General features: G+C 39.6%; 1 protein-coding gene and 1 non-coding gene across 2 annotated transcripts; one reads left to right on the forward strand and one right to left on the reverse strand.

Moving 5' to 3' along the window:
* The first annotated feature begins 13 nt into the window (after positions 1-13).
* LOC141902628 (uncharacterized) lies at positions 14-24408 on the forward strand. Its single transcript, XM_074790451.1, has 5 exons — positions 14-117; positions 22299-22440; positions 22597-22736; positions 22832-22949; positions 23170-24408. Exons 1-5 carry the CDS (start codon positions 57-59, stop codon positions 23417-23419), a joined length of 711 nt encoding a protein of 236 aa, XP_074646552.1. The 5' UTR covers positions 14-56; the 3' UTR covers positions 23420-24408.
* Trnag-ucc (transfer RNA glycine (anticodon UCC)) lies at positions 16219-16290 on the reverse strand. The gene has a single exon. It is a non-coding gene; the product is annotated as a tRNA-Gly (tRNA).
* Positions 24409-24461: the final 53 nt, after the last annotated feature.

Here is a 24461-nt window from a genome sequence, read left to right on the forward strand (position 1 = left end):
GGTGCCGGTTTCACTCATGCGTTCAACTCTTACACTTACATCATACACTAAACAGAATGTACGTCCTACCAACTACTTCCATCCTCGTTCAAATAGGAGTTATTTTATCCGCGATTGGTAAGTGGACATTTCAGAAATATAATATTTCTTATTGTTTCTTTATGAGTTTTTTCGTAGTATCCAGGAACCAGTGAATATGAGGCAGATCATTGGTCAAACTAATTACTATTTCATTTATATCTATTCATTCAATTCATTGACGAGTCAAGATGATCTATTATTATCAAAATATCTCTATTGTGTAGTGGAAATATTTGGTAAGTTTTTTTTAGATACTAGTTTATCAATCAAGCGTGTCTTCAATTTACAATTTCCATATACAAGTGACTGTCTATGATAAACCCGCAGAAGAAATACAAAGAGAATAGTGACGTTTAGACTCAATTTTGTGAGGCATTTTTAAGACTGATAAAGAATGTTCACTTTTTTCATTTTAGTCCATTAGCACATAATATTAAGTAATGATTTTACCAATTCTAATACGTATGTTTTGACACATGTACTTGACACATTCGTATCGAAGACACTTCAATATAAAGACGTATTTTGTGCATCACTATTATGTTTTGTATACTGTTCGTAGTTTCTATGTTTACGACTATTTGAATAACGAATGCTATTTGCCGTTAACTATGTATTTGTAGAGACGCGCATTGAGCTCTCGGGAATCATTCCTCTCACGAAGCCGTCAATTTATATTGCTTTCATTTTATTTCGCATGAAAAATGAAGAGATTAAGACGTTTAAGGGTGATCGTTTGCGATATATTTATGACCACGCGCCGCTCGTCCAGGGCAGTCCCCGGTTTGAAGAGATTATAAATTACATAAAACCTGTCTTCGGCATGAAACAGTTTTTCATTTGTTAGATTGTCTTTAGATGAACCGTTGCTCCGGGGACCACGACGGTGACGAGTTAGAATTGAAAACTGATTTAACTCATTAGCAATGAGCTAGGGTTAGCAGTCACGAGATCACGGGTTTCAAGATCAGTATCTATTCCTTAAACAAGTTATAGCGATATAGACTGACTTACAGACGTGATAAAAGATTTTTTCTAATACTTCGAATACAGAACTCATGAAATTTATGGTTCAGCTTATATCCCAGACAATTTGACCTATTTCAGGACCTGACTTATCTGCCATATAACCCAAAAATCAAGCAAAATATCGCCGAAAAACAGATATCACCAATTAATGAATTGGCATTAGTGTAATCACAATCATCGCAAATAGAGAATGATAAAAATGTAGAAAAATAAATCCTAATTGCTGCGTTCATTCGCTACTTGTTTTTCTACCCAAAAATATGATTAACTCGCCGTGTTAGAAACATCCGAAACATTAGCCGGTAATAAAGGTCAATCTGTGATTTTCAATTTCCGCCCGAGCGATCGATCGATGCAGCCCCAGAAAAAACCAGCCACATAATATCACACAGCGACATTCGATTTGTCAACGCAATCTGCAATAAACATTCTTATTCGTTTGGTCACCGCGCAAATCAACTTATAGCCAGTAATGTTACACCAGCGTTGCTTTATCAATATCAATTCCAATGACATAAATTGCGAATTGTTTAGATGTTTGCTCTGACGGATGATAGATTCTCGACTCGTGTGCACGCTTCTTGACGGCCAGTTTGTCATAAAGTAATATGAATCACTTGTGTGATTTTTCGATCTAAGTTGGATTCGCTAACGCCGTAAATGACAGGTCTATCGCAGTATTCATCTATCAGCGTCGAGCTCGTCCGTTAAAACCGTGGGATAATCTCTCGCAGAGACTCGCACTCATTGGTTTTATTCGCCGGATCGTCCACAACTCTTCAGCACCTTCTCCTAGTGATAGCACTGATCCACCATACCACCTACAAATAAATATTCACAAATCTCAAAAGTTACCAAAATAGGGATTCTATACCATGCACGGCACACAGTCTATAAACCACTTATTGGTAAACGATAATTTCCATCAAGAACTGAATTCTTTATCAAAGAAGTCCTCTTACTTTTATTGATAATTAATCATATTCATATCCACGGGTATACTAACAGTGCTTTTAAAAACATTGTTTATCACTATTAGATTACGTGAAATTCATAAATTCAATAGATTAGTATCAGCAGCAGCAGCAGCAGCAGCAGCAGCAGCAGCAGCAGCAGCAGCAGCAGCAGCAGCAGCAGCAGCAGCAGCAGCAGCAGCAGCAGCAGCAGCAGCAGCAGCAGCAGCAGCAGCAGCAGCAGCAGCAGCAGCAGCAGCAGCAGCAGCAGCAGCAGCAGCTGCAGCTGCAGCAGCAGCAGCAGCAGCAGCGGCTGCGGCGGCGGCGGCAGCAGCAGCAGCAGCAGCAGTAGCAGCAGCAGCGGCAGCAATGGTTTTTTTTGTATTTGTGAATAGATGGTCTTAAATAGGGCAGGTGTTAACACGCGTGTAGCCAAACGGGTCATTAACAGAAGAAATAGTGACGCAAAGAGTAATGAAACATTAAACGGAAATGACATGCCTTGACTGATGACTGCCGTAAGAAAACATCTAGTGGATTTACCTATTAGTTTGTTACCTTCACAGCCTATTGATTAAATGACCATCACAAACACCAAACCCGCGCATACGACGCCATTAATCGACTACATTAAGACTGGAGAAATCTTTCCCGTGGAACCCGCGTGGTTCGATCAGATGGAGATCGTGGTGATAGTAAATAGTACCGCCGTCGCGCTAAGTAATGGGGACGTTATGACGACTTCTCCTTCCCTCGCAGCTGCGGCAAGGCGAAATCTGTATTCCAAACCTTCACAGCTTAAGGCGAAGTTGCAGTTCTTGGTGAACCCCTCTATTAACTGCTGTGACATTAACTGCTGCTGCTGCTGCTCGATGAACCCCTTTTACAGCAGGGTTCATGGTGAACCGTCAATCTTTGACAAATAAGGCAAAGCCACAATACATTCTCGGGAACCCCTCCTACCCTACTATTGTAACAGCAACAATTTCTTGACTATGACAGCCAAAAAAGTTCTCGGTGAACCCCTTTTACAGCTAGGACAATTAAGCAGGGTTCATGGTGAACCACCAATCCACCACAAATAAGGCAAGGCCACAATAAAACCTCGGTGAACCCCTCATAGTCACAAACCAGTTCTTCAACTCTCCTCCCGTATGTAATGCAAGGGCGGATACAGTTCTCGGTGAACTCTCTCACCCTCCCTTAACTGTCGAGAGAGATAGACATGGGGAGACAAAAATATCATATATCTTTATTAACTCTGAATATATTGTATGATAATGCAGTATATTTTTTACAGTAGATGGTTAAGTTTAGCACCGCGGCGAAAATCGCCTCCGACGTTTATTCCGGCATCGTTTATTGGAAATAAATGACGCCATTTGGGACCCCGTTAACGAAGGCATCCGCCCGGTCGAGACAACGCGTCATAAAACATTCGCCATGAATCTGTATACAGTATAGAAAAAATAAACTGACCTTCATTGAAAGATGTGTTAGCTAGAGGAGAGGAAACGGGGATGCAGGGAGGGAGGGTTATGTTTGGGTAAAAGATGATTAAGGGGTCGGAATAGATGTTCGCATCTGTAGAGATGAAGGGAGGGTGGAATGAGGAAATATAGGCGAGATGGTAAGAATACAGAGGATATCTAGCGTGTAAGAGTATACAAAGAAATGGCCGTGACACCCCTATACAGCGCAGTGATATCATTTTATGTGACCCTGGTCTCTGGTAGATCGTGCTCAATACGAACCGGAATAATCCTTACACAGACCACTCATGCGCAATCTATAGATTGACCAAAAAGGTCAGTTTTGGATTGTTCTGGTACAAACCACAGTTTGTGGCGTGCGAGACAAAAGGTCTCCATGTTATTGTGATGACGGCTGTGTGGGGCTCAGTTCTGAACACGAGAATTTTACAATGAAACAGCGACAGTGACTAGAATATTATAGTTTTATTCCTGATATGTTGATATGTTGTATTTGACTGTTATACTGTCACCTTGAGAAATAACGAAAACACGGAAAATGAAATTCGATCTGCTTTTTGTGTGAAATATAGTGAATATGAAGTAATTTTATTTTCTCAGGCAAAGTAAATTCATTGAAAACCTCTCCTTTATAAATATATGAATGTAGTTGAATTTATGCACACGTTCCGCAACTTATTTCATCAGTAGTGAATGGAAGCAGTTTATATCAACACGAAGAGAATATTTCTAGATTTAATTTACGTCTCATTCACTGAAAGTTTTACTGATGAATTCATTCAAATTCCACACAATAGAAAAATCAAATAGTTCAACTGTTTCTACAGAGATTGTGAGATGTTTGAATACAACATTACCAGTACAAGTGTTACATTGACTACAACTCAACTCTGGTGTCAGAGTGTTCAAACTCGCCCTGTTAAATGGTTTTACAAATTCAATGTTTTAGTATATCTAGGCTGGTATCTACCGGCGTCAGTACTGGGATTAATATTCAATGCATTCACGTTGTTTGTTCTAAAACGATTTAAATCTGATGTTTATTTTCTCATCAAAATTCTCGCTGTAAACGATCTTTTGTTTATGATCGCTACATTCATTCTGTATCCGCTTAGAACTGCGTACATTTACGCCGTTTTGGGGGATATTCTGTTTCGCGTAGATGACTGGCATTTTGGTTGGATTTTTATCTCGGTCGCTGTGCCGTTTTTCTACATGTTTCAGATGACGCGTAACTGGTGCACTGTACTGCTCAGTATAGAGCGGTTAATCGTCGTATTGTTTCCTATAAAATCTCGTAAATTTCCCAAGAAGTTGATATCAGTTTGGGCGATCGTGTTTATTTCACTGTTAAGTTTTTGTGGCCACTCAATTCTCTTTCTACCAACTCGCGGTTTGGGATTCATGAACTGTCCCTCGTATTGGCCATATATAATCCGGCCATACAAACACAGATATTTTCCTGGTTGGCTTATGAAAAAGTTTAACAGGTGGCATTTTACAATATCACAGCGCCTTTTGTTTATGTATCTTACTGCTATTCTTCCAATTTGTATTTTGATTTTCATCAATATAATTCTTATTTCGGTGATATTTTACCGTCGGGTTACTCGACGTTCACAGCTCGGTGTAACTGATGAATCGTCTAGAAGGGAAATGAGGGTTTTAAGGATGGTTTTATCTGTAGTTTTATTGTTTATTATTTGTGAAGGGTTTGGTTTTATCGACCGTTTAGTGGGTTTCGGGGACACTAAATCGCCAAACATCGTAGGTATGAGACAAATAGCGTTAGGATTTTCTATCATTGATTCGTCAGTTAATTTTATCGTGTATTGTGTAACAAACGTAAAATTCAGAAAAGTAGCAATTGATATTTTAAAGTCATTATTTCGTAAACGATACGAGCCTCGAATGGATAAAATACATCACTAGCTGTTATCAGTTCAGTGCTGCTAAATTCTTCAACGTTTGCATCAGACCAGTTATTCCTACTCTGAATTCTAGTAAAAGAGAGTTTTTAAGACGAACGGAATTTTTTTTATATACCTGGTCACAAAAAGTAATTTAGAGCAGAATCGAAAAAGTTGGACAGGGTGTTTTTGGTGTTATGGGGAAGGAGAAAGAGAAGTGAGGGAATTAGATATAAAATCTGTAGAGGGGGAGAGAGGGAGAGAGAGGGGTGAGAGAGAGAGAGAGAGAGGGAGAGAGAGGGGTGAGAGAGAGAGAGAGAGAGAGGGGGAGATAGGGGATGGGATCGGGATATATTATGAGAGGTGAGAATACAAGCTGGTAATGATGATAATGATCTTTAAATTTGTAAAGCGCCCGTTTAATTTAGAAATGTTCACCAGCGCTTCATGGATGTAAGTAAAAAATGCAACTGGCCACATGCATTTTAAAGAAAAGTAGATGGTTCAGATTGTGTTTAAATGTGTTCAGATCATCCATTCTTCTCCAAATCTCTGAATCCAAAGAGTTCCGCAAAGATGAGGAGGCAATAGGAATGAATAATAATGTTCTAAGACAGAAGGAATTTGGGGACTAAAAATTTCCAACATTTCAATATTTCATTTTCAACCAGTAAATATTCTCTCAGACTCATAATATAATCCCATCTCTGCGATAACACCAACTGTTATAATCGTTCCTAAATCACTCTCATCGCTCATCTCAACCTCATTATTTTCATTGTCTTTTCTACTTTTTTTCTTGTTTTTTCTCTCTCTCTTCTTTTTTTCCTCTTTAAGGGTGCTTGCTGAAGCGGCCTTTTATAATTATATTAATCTTTATTTATCTAAGCATAATAAATGACATGCAATTTATTTAAACATAATAATGGCAATCAATTTTGGCCTTTGCTTGGTCCTCATAAGAAAGACTTCTCAATGTTATTTTTGTTCCGTTTGTGAATATTCGTATAACACGTTTTCTTATGAAATAAATTGAAATTAAACACCGGATCGGTTTGTAAAAGTGTACAGAGAGTAGGTTAGGGTATAGTGTTAGTGGCGTTCTCGTGGCTGTGGTTACATTAATACAAGAAGTCATGATATGAAACATTGATATTTCGTCTTTGCTCAGACGTTACGAGACGTCGCGTGAAATGCGATTAAGCGATCTACAGGGAGCTGTCACAAGCTCGAGAACAAATCGCTCGTTTACATCCAATAACCATCAAAACTCTTACTTATACACACTTCCCGTACATCTTCTGCTCGAGTGGAGCGATTTTTTTTGCTTTCGGATCTGGTGGTGGCTGTCTGATGAAACCTTTCTAATTATTTGGTCTTAGACATCAGGAATTAGTAGTACCATACTGAAGATATTTATTCAAATTATAGGTTATGTGTACCCGTCCAGAGTTTAAAAGGCCCGAACCACAAGTGGAATCATCTATTGTCACAATAGTTGTCCTACAGCGCACAGCGAATTCCTTGTGGATACAGTCACCTGTCATAGGCGGATTCCTCACTTGCCACAATAGTCGATGCCCGAATAGGACTACTAGCGACACCTTGTGGATCCACACTTGTTACAAATGGAATCATCTATTGCCCGAGTAGTTGATGTATTCGAATACGAATATTTATTACACTCCAACCATTCCCATGGTATATGGAGGAAAAATGGTATTTACAATTATTTACAAAAAAAAAACAGTAGATAAAAGCATTTGAAACATTAAAAATTGCTATTTACAACATACTATTTACACACACTACCGGAGGGATCTATATACATCTAGACCTAATTTGATAAATTTAGCCAGTTTAAAAGTTGGATTTTTTAAAACATCAAGATTCCGAAAGGTATTCGAATTTAGGTAGCTTTCACGGAATACGATCAGTAATTTACAGTGATGTCCAGCAGCACACTAGCGACACCTCGCGGATCCTAGCCACAGTAAATTATACCACCGGATCATGCGTATCAAGGCAAATGATGATGAATTATTATTGATGCAGTGGTCGATGACCAGTCGAGTCTTTCTGTACCACCGTGCTATGAATCGACTCTGCCCGATAATTCAATTTTCATACTAACGGATAAGTGGAAATAGTCAGTGGCATCTTGAATGCTGATTTCATTTAGGACCTCGTCTCCACTGGCTGATAACATTATTGTTTGCTTTCATTGATGTGTACAGATCTATGCGCATTCATGCTCGCGAACCAACCAATCATAGACATGAGGTCTTTTTTCCGTCCATTTCCAAGAAGAAAAAGGCCATGATTTTATTAAGTAACTCCGCGATCGTGACTCCCAGGAAAGTGGCCGTTCAATACTTAACCACAGGCACCAGAATACCAGAATAAAAGAGTCAGGGTTATTGGTGTTATAACATCAAAAGAATATTTTGAGACCACCTCAGTTCCGTAGCCAATCTTAAACTTAAAGCCATTTCTACGTTTAGGCCCACAACTTAAGACCAGTCTAGATTCAATTTGGTTCCATAACCAATCTAACAACTTAAGACCAGTCTAGATTCATTTTGGTTCTATAACCAATCTAACAACTTAAGACCAGTCTAGATTCATTATGGTTCCATAACCAATCTAACAACTTAAGACCAGTCTAGATTCAATTTGGTTCTATAACCAATCTAACAACTTAAGACCAGTCTAGATTCATTTTGGTTCTATAACCAATCTAACAACTTAAGACCAGTCTAGATTCATTTTGGTTCTATAACCAATCTAACAACTTGAGGGAGCCAGTCTAAAGATTCAAGACCACTTTTAGGCAAAGATCTGGTTCCTATACTACCACGTATCAAAACGATATTTAGCACGACCTATTTATATTTTATGTTTCGGAAATCCGATACTAGATTCTTGACCATCAGTGTTCCACAATGACCTTGCGGTTATCGGTTTTTTAAGTAGTTATGAGGAGGATCGTATTTTGATATTGTTGCCGTATATAAACATGTATGAAGAGGAAAGTGAAGGGGATAGAGACGAGGAAGCTGGTTCAGTATTCTGATATATTTGCGCCGTTGTATATGAAGAAGTGTCCAAGCCGTTAGTTTTTCCTACTTGATCACGACTGCGGGATACACGAGGAGCATGAAACCGCGCCATCACACCAGCATCACTAAGTGACATTCGGTAAAATATTCATATTCTTTTATTCCAAATTTTGTGATGCTCACGTTTTTCGATCCTGTCTATCTTTATACATGATGATGACAAGAGGGAAATTCGCACGATCGGACAACAGCAATCAACAGTTTGCCGATTACAGTAGATTGGAGCTCCGCCAACTATCTCTCTCTCTCTCTTCTCTCCTCTCTCTCTCTCTCTCTCTTTCTCTCTCTCTCTCCCTCTTCTCTCTCTCTCTCTCTCTCTCTCTCTCTCTCTCTCTCTCTCTCTCTCTCTCTCTCTCTCTCTCTCTCTCTCTCTCTCTCTCTCTCCCTCCCTCCCTCCCTCCCTCCCTCCCTCCCTCCCTCCCTCCCCTCCTCCCTCCCTCCCTCCCTCCCTCCCTCCCCCCTCTCTCTCTCTCTCTCTTTCGTATTGATTAGAATTTTATATTTCCCCTGTGACAAAATACATTCTCACAAAATTTCCCAAAACCATTTCAGTTGATAATTTGTATTGGCCTACATGTAAGAATGCGTATGTCTTTTAAGGCAGGTCAACTGCAAAAAATACACGATTCTATAATCTCCAAAATATATTGAATTTCGCAATTTTCAAGTATTTGTCAATCGCAGCATAGTTAACTATATTCCCATCTTTAACAGAAATTTAAGAAAAGGGTCTAGGGTCGCGAACAATTTTACTGTCCGCTTATAATGTATGGCGTGGGTACAGAGTGCATCAATCTCCTACGTGGCGTGGGCATGGGCACAGGGCAGATGATACCTTCCAGAGCTTAGGCTTTGAGATAGGACTCAACTATCCCGTGCGTAGCCCGGGCGTGCGGTTTTGGTGTCGGTTGCTCAAAATTTGATTAACCTATAGATTACTGACATAATGAAATCCTATAACCATTGTATCGATGATTAAGTTTTAAAAAATTTTGAACAACTGGGCTCTGGATTTTATCAAAAGCTTATATTACACGCAATCATATGAAGCAAACTAGTCAGTCATGTGCGTAGAACGGTTTTTATGATAAACATGCTCTGGATAATTTCAGTTCCGAAAACGTTATCCTCGGCTCCCTCGGGGCCATCTTGGGCGCTTTTTACATCTCAAATTGTCGTATCTATTTCCATCCGTAGTCTCTAAACTGTTCGGAACGTTTTTGGTTTTACAGACATACACGCGCGAAGAAACAATCCGGATATCCGCGATGCAAGGATTAAAAGAAAAAACAATTTCATTGTAATTCGCAGTGTGCCGCAAGGCTACATACTTGTACTATGCAAATAACGACGGTTTGCGAGGAATGTTTTTCGTCAAAGCAGTCAAAGCACAAACAATAATAAATGGCGATGTAAATTCAATTAATTCGATTTATGTGTTATATACACAGAGACGAATAACGATGTATTTATGACCGGTCGACAACCATGTGCTGAAAACCGGTTTATTTCACTCTCATTCAATCAATAAGCGCGGATGATTTTAGGGCTATGAATTTGATAAAGTGTAATGAGCAGTATATACATCTTCAATAAACCGTATCTATTACCGCAAAAGCCAAATGCAACTTTAAAACACTATAATTTAACTACACGATAAATTATTGCCTCGTCGCGTTCGAGGAGTCTGTTTCGAAATAAATTGCCTATTTAGAACTAAATTTAATGTAGTATAATCCACGGTTATCACAGGGATAGGCAACATTATTTTGGAAGCAACTATAATTTAGAAGTTCGTAGATCTAAAATTATATTATTAGCACTAACCAAGTTATCGACTACGAACACTTCGGTTATCAGCGTTCAATTCGTTTGAAATCGCGTTTATTGATAGGAACAATCAATGTAACCGATTAGAAAAAGGATTATCCGAATCGCGCTCGAGTGACCTTGACATTTATGGTGACGTCATCAGAAGCATTGGAACTGCTGTGTCGTCCCTGAAGATGTCTTAATTAACGATAATGACAAGAGTTAAAAAGAAATGAATATCAACAGAAGCAGCAGCAGCAGCAGCAGTAACAGTAGCAGCAGCAGCAGCAGCAACAGCAGCAGTCGGGAAGCTGTATTTCTAATATGATCAACTTACAGCAAAAAGGACTCAATACAATTCAATTATATGTTGACTCATCGGGGAAAAGCACGTCTTCAATGGGGCCACAGGGGTTTCAGTATCCTCAAACATACAAGCATAATCACATATTTGTTTTTAATTTTGAGATTCGAAATTGAAATTCACTGAATGAACTGGAATCTGATGGCATAGTGCGCGAACCCATTCCCTGGCTAGCGAGGAGTTACTGTTAGTAATCAGCCTGAAAAACTTTGAGTGTTTAACAGAGGCTGGTTCAACCGTTCTGGAACCGATCCCAAAATTCTGGACCGGGTTCCGCTGGACTCAGTTTCACAGTTATGTAACTGTGGGGACCAGCAACTATGTAACTTTCTAGATACAAAAATATTTGCAATTAAAAGGCAAAAATTAAGGATTTGCTTTAATAGAAATGTGTTGCAGATTGGTTACTAGTTACATTAATGACGTGTATGTTCGCAAATACTAGCTAGTAGTAATACTAGCTAGTAGCACATAGACAATTAGGTGGTGTTACTGCTCGGATGGGTTTTGAACGGAAACTGCAGATTATATTGATATGTGTTTATTTTGCTTCGGAAGCACTAGTTATAAGTTCAGATCCTCTCTACGTCGTTTCACTGATCAAACATCGTCGTTTCCGTTTTGTTCGCGCACTTTTCGTCTGATTTTCTCTTTTTTACCAAATCTTTCTATCTTTATTTACACAAAATGATGTATAAAATTCCACTCAGTTGAACTACGACATCTCATAGTACGAGACCAAACCACACGAGAATATTACTTACTACGTTATACCAGGTATTACTGTGATGGCGTAATACCAGGTATTACTGTGATGGGTTTTGAACGGAACCTGCAGATTATTTTGATGCACGTTTTCTATGCCTCGAAGGCGTCGATCTTTAGTTTAGATCCTCTGTTTGTCGTGTTTAACTCGTTGACGGTCGTTGGCCTGATTAAATGTCGTCGTTCCCGTTCAGTTCGTGCGACTTTCATCTATCTGTTCACGATGGCTGTTTCTGACGGTGTCTGTGTGCTAAATAGTTTGACCGAATTTCCAGCTCACTTGACGAAATTGATATTGTATATGGTAAAAACCGACCATTGCATGATGACTTATCGAGGGCATTTTATCATGAACCGGTGCCCAATATTTCTACGAAAACTTGTATCGATTTCTCATCTAATAAATATCAACATTGATCAAGGATGCATTAGGATATTAGGAAATATTACAAAATATTTAGCGATGTGTTTCTCAAACTTGATCGTAGTTGCTATCGCTGTGGAGAGGTATGTGTCTATAGCATGGCCGTTTATTCACCGACAACATGTCACTAACAACAGAAGACGTTTGTTTGTGTTGCTGATGTTCTTTGTGAGTTGTAGTCTCAATGACGGCGGCGTTCTTGTCGTTATCAGAAATTGTGGAAATCATACAATATGCTGTCGAGATCTCTTCGCGTACGTTAGCTTGGAAAGTCAAGGAGGGCTGTACTTTTCGAGGGGACTGTTTGAATTTGTCAAGGGATTGATGCCTTGTCTTTTGGTTCTAGTTCTATCGAGTTTAACCGCCCGGATACGTAACAGAGCCACCAGAACAATCATTACAAAAAGCGCTAATAAATCTATGCTGTATATAATCGTGATATTCCTAGTCGTTGTTTTACCATACGAGTTATATTCAAGCCTTGTTACTATAATACGTGGAGCAATTAGAAATAGTGGTTTGGAAGTATTCAATCTTCTATGCGCTGTATTGCTATTTGGGCAGCGCCAATTGGTTTACCGGACTAATTTCTTGATATATTTACGTACATTACCCGTTTTTAGGGTAACGATTAGAAATATGTGTTTTAACTGTTATCAGAAAAAGAAGTATATAGAGTAAGATATAATTAAGTCTCTGATGATGAGTGTGCTAAAAACATTTCTGCGCACCTAGCGGATTCTCGATTGCCAGGGGAGGATTTCCTCCGAACCGTTTTCGGAGTCACCCTATCAAACAACGTCGTATCCAGTTTAGTTCCCACCACTTTCGTCTAATTTTCTCTTTTTTTATCAAATCTTTCTAATAATTACACAAATGATTGGATATCACTAGCGCACCCTGGTGGATCCTAGATCGCCACAGTCGCATGGCCAGCTCGCCCATCGATATTTTGGATACGAGCTGTTTTCAGAGTCATCTTTAAACCCAGCTTTCGACACAACCAACCGCAAATAAATATTAATACGATTATTGAATTGATCAACATATGATTACAGAATATTAGATTTCGTGAATTTGCCGGCGTGTTGGGAGACGTGGAGGCCCGTTGGCAAGATTCATACGCGCACGAAAATCACTGGGGAACTTACTACAAAAATACGCGCATAACGACACAAGTCCCGAAACAGCTTCCGTATTCTGGATTTTCTACAAAATATTCCCAAGGATGTTTCACTCGTAAACTGTTTATCAGAAACTGCACTAAAAGCATCCGTTAATTAATCATTTACATTGCAAATGTATCGTTTCAATCAGCACATTGTCAATTGTGACATAATTGCGATCTTTGATGTGCCTAAACGACTAGAGGTTAAAACTAAAAGCATTTTATTTATCTGCCACAAATCTCGTTACCTAGACAGCCTCGTGAGGGATGTTGCATTGTTGATGACCATTTTCAGTCGCAATGCGGACGACAACGTACTTTACTGAGGAACGAATGATAAATGATTGATTGAAAGGTCACGGGCGTCTATGTTGTTGGTTATTAGGATAGTAGCCAAGAAAATTGGTAATTACGGATCTTGTCGGGACAGAAATCCGCTCAAGGTTTATGGAGTTTTAGTGAAGTAATCCTTTTGGTATTTCCTGCCTCTCTAAAAGGTCAGATTATTTTGATGTTGCTTTTTGCATCAATATAAGGAAGCTGATTATAGTTGCTCTAGTCACCTTCGCTTCCAAAAATATACATAAACGCTTAATCCAGAAAAGGATGTTTTTCTTAAGTGTATCTTTGAGAACTTCCCCAATTTATTCGAATAGCTATTGGCGCTTCTCATCATAAAGCAACTATCACTTAGTCCAACGTTCCCCGGGAACCCTCAAAATCCGATCGTGATAGTGGAGCTCTCCTAAGGTTCTGGGAACTCATTGAAAAAGAAGGGATGAAGATGTGTAAGCCAAGCTTTTAGTGAAATTACCTTTAATTAACTCATAAAAGAAACTACTTCAATGTGTAGGCAGTTCAGGGCAATTTCTGTATAAGCTTCTGAAAAAAATACAACCCGGCATTGAATGCACAAAGGGGGTTATGAAGGCAGTTTGGACATTTACCTGGTTCAATAATTCTCCAATAATAATTCAATAATAGTTGGCTCCACTCAGTTGGCCCCACTCAGTTGGCCCCACTCAGTTGGCTCCACTCAGTTGGCTCCACTCAGTTGGCTCCACTCAGTTGGCTCCACTCAGTTGGCTCCACTCAGTTGGCTCCACTCAGTTGGCCCCACTCAGTTGGCTCCACTCAGCAACGTTTCAGCTACAGACTAACCATCATCAGGCGTACTGACGTACAAAATGAAATTACAAAATATTCATACAATAATTTTAAAAAAAATGACTTGAGTGAGTGATTTAAATTGAGAATATAAATTGCATCTTTTTAAACCCTCAACACTCTAAGCGCCACGCTTAGAAAGCGAAACTCTGTCCCCACCAGGGTTTGAACCCTGGCTCGACGAGACCAGTGACCGGCGCTTTTAACCACTGGACCACTGCGCTTAATAAATTTGCTCAATACAATTCTATTCAAGAACTTTTCATATTTGGCTGAATTAATTGTGGGATTTCTCTGTCGTGATTCATCTTACACGGGAATATTTAGTCTAATCTCATTTTGGTTCTGTTGCTTATCTATCGCATTTTGAGATCAGTGTCTTGATATTTTCAATACTACTTTTGAACTGTGCATCAGGCCTGTGAATCTCAAGGTCCCGTGATGATTTGTGTCCTACTCGTTTTGATTGACTATCAGCGGGTAACCGCTTATAAATCCTGCACCAGACGTAAGATATAGACAGATAACTGTGGTGAAAGATAGTTCATCACTGCGGGTAACTGCAACGTACTAGATTCCACTCTGGGAGTAATACCATGCGACAGGGACTAACAACCGGACTAACTTGATTAGTTAGGCGCATTAATCACTGTTTTTCTTATCTAGAGATTGATCCGACTGGCGTCAGAGGCAAAGCGTTCCCTATAGACAGGCCACTCTTATCCTGATAGGACAAGATATTCAGGATTGGACCTTTGAACGATGTTGTCGCATTCTTGATGAATTGATACTTATATAAAACCGATTTAGTATACAAATTGATTTTCAACCATCTACTAGTAACGAGGGTCTTATTGCGCTGCTATATACAAACAACAGAATGCCTCGAAATTAACATTACAGTTGAAACACGCTGAGCACTGTCGAAGTCGTCATTATGTTGACGATTATCCAAATGACGACTTAAACTTTGTAAATTGAATTAGAAATACGAATTAGGAATATATAAGATAGCGATGACTTGAGACTGTGAGATGACGACTTACGGAGTGAAATGAATTAAAAACGTGTACAAATTGAGACAAAGAGACGAGTTCAGTGATGTGTCAAATGATACAAAATGACTACGTATGATATAATTTGACCTTATCTCATGGGAGTATCTCAAAATGTTATGAGACAGCATCTTAATATCAATACACTCAATTTCATGGGCAGCATCTCAATTTCTTGCGTGGCATCTTAAACATCGTGATACACTTTCTCAATTCCACGGGCATTATCTCAAATATCACGAAGAATCAAAAATCTCGAAATTACATCGAGAAAGTATCTAGAAACTTCACCGGCTCTGATGGAGAATTTCGCGAATATCGCAATCGCTTGAATGATACTGTGGCACGTGAGGATTGGTAGTATAATTGTTCTCTGTTGTTGTCGTAAAGATTCCGCACAAATTGTGAAAACTGACGACGCGACGGCGACTAATTCGATTTGAGAAAGTAATTTAGCTTTGGAAATCCGATCGAATAACGTAACGGTTTGTAAATCAGTTATATTGAATTCTACGTGGCGAATCACAGGAAAATGAAGTCATCATCAGACTTCTAGTCAACGAGGAATCGAGAATCGAGAATCAGTAATCTGTGTAGTTCTACCGTATTGACTATCGAGACAGATTATTGCAGAAATTGCTTTGAAATTTACTTTATCAATTCTCAAAGCCCAGTTGCGCTGTAATGGCTTCGATTTAAGACTAGTCTGAAGAATCTAGTTCTGTATAAGGCCCGAAAACCTGAGGTATATTATTAAAGACCAATTTTGAATCTAAGTAATGGCTGTGCTGAACTCGGCTTGTTGATACAGGGAACCATGGATGATACTGCTGAAAATATTGTATATATTTTAAAAATCATAAAAAATAAATTCGTGCGTTCGCCGGGAATCGAACCCGGATCCATTGCTTGGAAGGCAACGATGCTAACCTTTACACCACGAACGCCGATTGTTTCTACTTCTCGCACTTAGTAACATATATTCAAAAAGAATTGTATGTAAATCGAACGCATATGTTACTATGGCAATTCGATAAATGTGTTACATTTTGCCGTGATGACTGATCATAGAAGAATACAATCTTTTAGATCACAAATTCTAGAAAGTCATTCGTGAAGAACTTTAAGTGTCTCATGTTAGTAGTACCACACTGTTCAGGACACACTGATCACAGAGCGACTGAGTGACTGTGGGGATACAACCACTAACTAGGGACCGGGTGAAGACAATAACAGAACAGGTGGCAATGTTTCACTTTCACCCCGAGTCAGTATTTCGTACTATATTACAATGCTATAACAATATTTACTCGGAAAAAACATTCCGAGTTTAAGGTTCATGTCTATCAAAGAAAGGTTCGATCTCCCCACCTTCCGCGAGAGAACACTCAACCGTAACTCAGACATGACTTGCGGACTTCAGACGGAAATCAGACAAAAACTAAATCTTTTTCTGACATCGTGGCAAATTTTGCCTGTCCTAGTTTGTCTGAGTCAGCGGCGATGTGTTTACTGTAGCTGATTTCGTGTGACACGGAATCCAGAAATCACCACCTTAGGATATGTCGCACACCTTTACGTACATCTTTTTCTGACGGGAAATTTTTCCCCGAATGTGACATAAACCAATTTGATAGAATATCATGCCGAGAGTCGATCATTTTTATTTCGGAGTCGCGCGTCGAGCCGTGCCTAAAGGTAACGCATTACTGAACATATTTAAGACACTGTATAGAAACGAGAAAAACTGAGTTTTCAAATTAGATTACCCCCTATCTTACAGCCGCCTGTCTGAGCTGATAAACGTCATTTCAGCTCACGTCGTTTTCAGCAAATAATCGTTTTTTCCTCTGATCAGCAACGCGATGGAAACTGTTCTTTTTAACGAGCATTTTATGCGCCAAAAAGGATATCATTTTAGGTATAATGTCAAAACCAATTTACGTTACAGTATATAATATCATCACAGCTAACTTAAAGAGTTTTACAAAACTGCGGAAGAATTATTTGATTTTGATTCTGAACCCAGTGCCACAAAATGTGTACTGTAAGCCTAGGTCTAATTTGATTCTGAATCCAGTTCCACAGTTGTGTGGGTTTAATTTGACTCTAGAACCCAGTTCCACAGTTGTATAGATTTAATTTGACTCTAGAACCCAGTTCCACGCAGTTGTGTGGGTTTAATTTGACTCTAGAACCCAGTTCCACAGTTGTGTGGGTTTAATGTGACTCTGAACCCAGTTCCACAGTTGTGTGGGTTTTATTTTACTCCAGATCCAGTTCCACAGTTGGAGTTTAATCTGACTCTGGATCTAGAGGTTTCATTTAAAGCTCTTGAATCTGAACCCTTTATGGTTACGGGATTGGTCCGCGAGATTCTAATCTCAACAGTCTTCGTTGTGACGTGTTTAGAATCAAACTCATCATTAAGCCGTTAAAAATTAATCTATCTTTTTGCCCGGGTGTCCAATCGCATTAGAATCTAAATCCGCGCAATCTGAGCGCACTGTACCGCGCGAGAAAAAAAATCTGAAATACATCGAAACACTACAAGTTACGGGACATTAAAAATCGGTAAACAAACTCATAGTTCAAAGAGAGATATCCAACTGGTGAATCCGACTTCACCGCCGGGAAATTAAATCCTGACTTTTTACTTATAAAGTCGCAGAACTACGTGAGAACCATCTCGTTAATATAATTTGATTGCGAGTTCGGATCTGGTCGGAACATGAAAAATAATCAGTCAAAGTGATGTGTTTTCGTTTATCCGTGGCACGTATCACGAGAGACTCGATGAGTGAGGCTTCATTGGGTCTCATGAAAGGGATATATTTTGGTGATGGCTGTTTTAGTTGATGGACGACGGGGGAGCTAATGGCATCGCGGAATGGATTTGTGATGTACGCGACAATCTGTCGTGTTTTCTTAAGTAGATCGTGTCGCGCACGTGTAACTCAGGGTGGGCGTCTAGTGGAAAGCGAGGATCCACTAGGGGCGCTATAGTCTAGTCTGCCTCGAAGTGCGGTTTCTGGTGGCCTAGCAGCAGAGATCGCGTAGTCATCATAGGATCAGTTCCACCAAACGGTTTAACTCTTAAATCGATTCATTATCCATATCTTCAATCGATTTAGGCCTTCATCCTTTTTGTGAAATTGAGCCCTATTGCTGATTGTGTTGTCGCTGTGGCAATCGTTGATCCGCTAGGGGGCGTTAGAGACTGTTGGCTATGGCAATCCTATTCACTTGGGGGCGCCAGTATGAAGCCAGTCCCTGCACGATACTGTTCCCCCAAATCTAATATATATTTTGCGTTTGACGTCATTATCCTAAACAGATGGCATTTGATAATATCAAAGCGTGTTCAGACCAGAGACAAATTGCTCCCAGGAGTGCGCAGCTTAGTGTTCTCCATGCTACTGAATTTTGAAATTCTCCCAGGATTCCTGGATCCAGACAATACGTGTCCAACATATCATAGGTGTCCAGCCAATAGTTTTTAATGCACTGATGGATCGTTTTTAACATTGAGTTATTGTCCCCTAAAGTGAGGGTAATTTCGACAACGAGTCCCAGCGTTAACGAGCGGAATCTAAAAAGAATTCACGAAAAAACGTGAGCGCTCGTTATTGGACGCTTTACATACAGACTATTTTTAGCTGCGGCTACAAATGATGCTCTAAGACGAATAGATAGGCATTTAAACCGCAAAATAGTCATACCGCGCCAGCTATGCCGTGTGTCCGATGCAGCCATCCGGGAATTAGGGAATACCGGTTGTGATGCAGTAAAGGCAGATGGTGGTGGATTTAACTAGTTTTAGGAGCAGTCCCGCGAACTGCCTCGCTTTATGATGCTATTATATGTAAACATACACGCACACACTATTCCCTTATCAATAGGAAGGGAAATATCTTATGTCTGAAGAAATGTCGTAAATGCGGATTTATGTCGATGCGGCGGCTTTAAGATTCATCCCTGTACAATCAACCCAAGCGGTTCTGTTTTTACATATGAAACGCTCAAACCTGAATAGAATCCGGATTCGATGAAGATCAGTATTTAAACAGTTGAACGCGTTTTAATTTGAAATAAATCAACCTTCTATTTTTCATGTCATTTGAAGTCGGGAGTTAATATTGCTTTTTGTTTCATTCGATAGATCGCTATGCATTGCTTAAATATGAAATTATAAGGCCCAGTCCGGTCACAAATCAATTAAAATCTGATTCGAAAAATCAGCGGCCACACGTACGAGTCACCGAAGCCTGACTGGTCACCCCACTTGACCACTATTGACCACATCTGACAAGTGAACATTTTTCGTCTGTACCTGTGGCGTAGGTTGTTGAAACGCTGGATTTACTGTCAGAGTTCCGGTGTTCGATTCCCGATTAGGAGTGTAACTGGGCTTGTCGATAAGTCGATTCTCTGTTCATTCAACATTACCATAAACATTCCTTTTTGGTTGACGGAAAAATACGTATTCATATTTTTTGGAGAAAACTTTACTTTAAAACAAACGTCCTAGCGTCCTAACAAACATCCTAGCTTCGGGCTCTACAGGAGAAAGGGTGAAATGTTTTTGACAACAGTCTTAGGTATCACAGAACTACAAGAAAGCCATTCGTCAGATGAATTCAATTTTCCCTTATTTGATTTTTCCTATCTTTCCTCCAAAAAGTCCTAAGTATGGCCCCCAAGTCAGATTTAGCGTCGAAGCTAGAAAATGGCAACTTAATGAATGCACTTTGCTGTGCGGATTATTAGCTTTGACAGTGTATTACAGATGGGTAAATAGAATAGATGAAACAGGATGTTCTGTTCTGTGCGGACGCGCGGCGATATCACATATAAATCAATTATAAGTTTACACTCGGCGAGAACTAAACGCAAAAAAATGTGCCAGTTAATGCGTGACAAGACTACATTGACGAATTGTGATAGACCTGCTACGCGTGTACTACTGTAACCGCTCTGAATTTACGAGAGAATCAATACAGAGGTTGATAAAGGTAAATCCTATCGGCGGAATTCCTTGATTCCTTGAGGATTTACAGAGGTCACTCCTTACACCTTCAAGGCGTTGTGATGGCTCTTGACTGGAGAGTCATGATTGCGCAAATGAGTTCTGAAATGTCCAGGAATCAATGTCTACATTGTGGACTTGTAGATGGTGATGGTGATGCTAACAAAGTACAATAGAAGAACTAAATGAAGGCGATAAATTATCTCCAAAGTAGTTCTTGCGGGTGTCAAACGCAAAGCCTAGCACTGTCACTTAATGCAGGACCCGGTTCTCTTGATTAGATCTGAGTTAGTTTCTAACCAAGAGTCAGAAACTAACTCTAGCTGCGTTGGTACACTAGGACTGAGTAAGCTGACTGAGTTCCACAGTTCTGATTCAGAGTTAAAAGTTAATCTAGAACTGTGGAGCTGGGTCCAGGACCTAGTTCCACAATTCTGATTTAAGATTCGACTGAAAATGAACTAATTCTAACTTGGAGTTGACTCTAACTCACAACTGTGGAACTGGGTCCAGTTACTGGGAACTGGGTTCATTAAACAGTACGAGTTATAATTGGAACATATTTCTACAGAGTTCCACATGAGCCTCGGTCATCTTATCTCATATATGATACTACCACTTTAGGTCCCTTTGCTTCACCATTAGGAAAAATTCTCTTGTTTTATTTTTTGTTTTGTTTTGTCATTAGCATCATGGTTCTGTTCTTGTAGCCGGCATCCTAGGGATCTATCCTAAAAAAATTTCCCCGTTCTGTCACTTGCGGCAACGAGGGTCATTTATTTACAGCATTCGATGATTAGTTTTTGACGCTTGGTCTGTGTCGGTATGCCGTGTAGCTGTGAACTGTTCCAGACATACTCTCTGTGTCCGATACATGTTGGTATTCCCAGGACATCGTCACTTTTCACACGATAATCAGAAGAAGTGCTAAAAATGTCTACCACACCTGACCGGTTGCGTGAAAGGTCTCTGAGATCCAAAGTCATATGAAGGTTAAGGAATCTTAGACCCTGAATCCCTAGGGGACTTCTTTCCTTGTCTGGACGGTGTCTCCTAATGGGTAGGAGACCACTATCCCAGTTTGGATGGTGTCCCCCTTTATACGATGACCACTTGTTAGAATTGATGGCTGTGAATCTCGAGTCACCGTTTCTCCCAGAACAAGAAAAAATATGCTTTCCCTCAAAAATGAGCAAAACAAATTACTTCTCAAAATGTACCGTTCGTCAGACGCTAGCCTAGACTAAAAAACCCATAAATACAGAAAGAACAGTATCAGTGATGATCATTATAGAAAATCAACAAACAACACAATGAGTGTTTCGTTGCTACTTGACTCTCCTGCGGATATTCTGAACCATCCGTCGCCAACAACTTCCTCCTCACTCGACCCCTTTCACGAGCGCCGTTTGTAATACGAAACAAAACTGTTCATGTTACATACATCATTAGAAACTTCGTGTTCTTCATCGGCATCGGCATCTATATCTGGACAGTCTCAAAGATAGACCGACCAGACGTAAATTATCATATTAACAACAAGAACTAAGTCTATCCAAAAGTACTTTCTACTTCACCGCTGTTCATTATGAACTTAGTGGTCGGATCCTGCATATCATTGTTTTTCTTTTGCTACTTTGAATAATGTCTTGCAGTCTGGCTATCCTTGCTTGCCGGGGTATATTTGCCCCTCCCCTGCGAAGCTTCAATATCAATAGATGAATTCTGTCCTGTATTCCTGGCAGATGTGTCTGAAGGGACACGCACCAATCATGAACACACACAAATCAAATAAATCAACCAATCAAATGAGGGGGACAAGATCAAACAGCTAAAACCTGACGAAGATGGCTGTTTCATACATCCATTTTATCTTAGAAAGTCTCGCTTAAAATATTGATATTTTCTTGGTATTTTCTATTGTAGTTACCTTTGCCCAGGATAGCTGTGATTTTGAACAGGCTATGAGACGATATGACGAATGTTTGGAGCCGCTAACTCAAACTATCGTCAGTGAAGTATTACCGGGAGAACTGACTTTAGGAAAATTCAAACAGTTTTGCGTAAAGTAAGTCTAGACTAGCACACTGGCGCCCCTAGCGGATCCCCGATTGCCACAGCAAGCGTTGCTAGTTCAATATTATGCCTTTTAAACTGACTTAGCAATGGTGCACCTTGTGGATAAGAAAATCGATGTTGAACTGTTGAAATATTTAATTTGTAGAAGTTACAACGAGCAGGCTATTGGCTGCGTGAATACTGAGATTGGTCGGTGTAAACAACACAGAAGGCATGGTAATGACCTCCGGCAAACAATGCGAGCTGTTAAAAAGGTTTGCTCACTCCTCCCATTTTTCTGGCAAGGTAAAAAATGAATTTTATTCTTAATCTCATCCGTTCCTCTTTCCGTGGTCCGTTCGTTATTCCGCGTCGGGTCATGTCAATTCGGGTATTTGCAGAATACGAAGCGAAGAAAACGTGTATGAAAAACAACGATGCCGCAACAACTGCTTGTTTAAACAATTACAAAACAGTCATCGAGAATGCAAACCCAAATACAAACACTGACGAATGCGGGTAAGTAAATGTGTGGTAAATCCAGTGTTGATGTCCAAATCGATGCTTGCTCACTGATCACTCTTGCCACAAGTAAAATCCTCTATTGCCACAGTAGTCGTCGACGTCCTACTACACACTAGCGCACCACAGTAGCATTCGATCTCCAGAACAATGGGAAGTTTCTCTCATCGCCCGATAGGGACCGTGGAAATGTTTAAACATTGATTTTCTATTTCAGACCGGTTAAGAATATGTTTAACTGCGTGAAGACGGCTCTGACTCCTTGCGGAAACACGATCATAACATTCCAACAGCGCATGATCACACTGTTAGCCATCACTGACGTCATGCTGTGCCCGGTCCAGTACGTGAAAATTGATGCAAAAAAACATAAAAATAACACCAATAGTCTTCATCCGACGTCAATATTAGGATATTTCATAAATATTTTTATCGTTTTAATAGTCATACGAAACGGTATGATCTAACAACAACGACGACGATTCCATGAGTCACGTGTGTCGCCTTTATAACTGAGTCGATTGTTGGTATTAGTTGCTATGTAACCAGTAAATTTCGCCGGGGTGGGGGTAAATCTCCGAGTGACTTCATTGTTTCGTGAACAAGTTTACGTTTTACCGGAAGTAACTTAAAAGGAATTCAAAAAGCACAAATTAACCAATGTTTTTGAGTTAAATCTATCTGATGATAGAGGGCGCATAACGTTGGTTTTATACATGTATTTGTTAATAGGGGAGCAGGGGTCGCTGCAATGTCGTCTTAATATTTGAAAATAGGACTGTATCGATTATACAACGTCAAATGTTTATAAGGTGAAATAACTAACTGCAGCTTAGTAGGTCAGTGATAGTCCAATGAGTAGTCTAATAACTACTCGGTCAAAATACTACTCGGTACAGGAGCGGATTGTGGAGGTGGTCTCGGGTGTCCGGAACCCTACGTGGCTGTTTTCGTCAAGATAAAACCCGCAAATTTGACGCTCATGCTCTTTGAATTTTTGGAACTGTTTCTTAAGAAATATCATAATACTGAGAGCAAGACCCCAATAGCTTAGGCTGTTTTATTCGGCGGAAAAGCCTTTTATTGTCTTCTGGACCCCAGCCTTCCAATTTTTGCTAAATCCGCCCCTGTACTAGTAGGTCAAATGAGCTCTGACCTTCTTCGAGCATGCATTAGACCCTGAACAGTCTCTCAATTTTAGAATATCTGAATACTGATTTTGGCTCATTCGTCTAACAAATAATGCACAGTTAAGATCCTTGAACAGTCACTATGTTGCTTAAAGCTACTTCTTGTGGCAACGTTATTAAGATTTATACGATATGTGTATATATGATATGATATATGATATGATAAATGTATGCTATGATATGAATGATAAATGTATTTGTTATATGATATCCTGGTGTATTAGTATTGTTATATGATATAGAGGGGCTTGTTGTATAATGATTTTGTAAGCACACACACATATATATATATATATACATTATGTCACTGTTTGTAAAT

This window comes from Tubulanus polymorphus, chromosome 3 (assembly GCF_964204645.1).
Source record: "Tubulanus polymorphus chromosome 3, tnTubPoly1.2, whole genome shotgun sequence".
Classification (NCBI taxonomy): domain Eukaryota; kingdom Metazoa; phylum Nemertea; class Palaeonemertea; order Tubulaniformes; family Tubulanidae; genus Tubulanus; species Tubulanus polymorphus.

What these genes read in the sequence shown, in the direction of transcription:
- LOC141902628 (XM_074790451.1), top strand. Translation starts at nt 57, where the DNA reads ATGTACGTCCTACCAACTACTTCCATCCTCGTTCAAATAGGAGTTATT. An exon ending in CCTCCCATTTTTCTGGCAAG is followed by an intron (nt 22,737 to 22,831) that starts GTAAAAAATGAA and finishes GGGTATTTGCAG; the next exon opens with AATACGAAGCGAAGAAAACG. An exon ending in ACAAACACTGACGAATGCGG is followed by an intron (nt 22,950 to 23,169) that starts GTAAGTAAATGT and finishes TTTCTATTTCAG; the next exon opens with ACCGGTTAAGAATATGTTTA.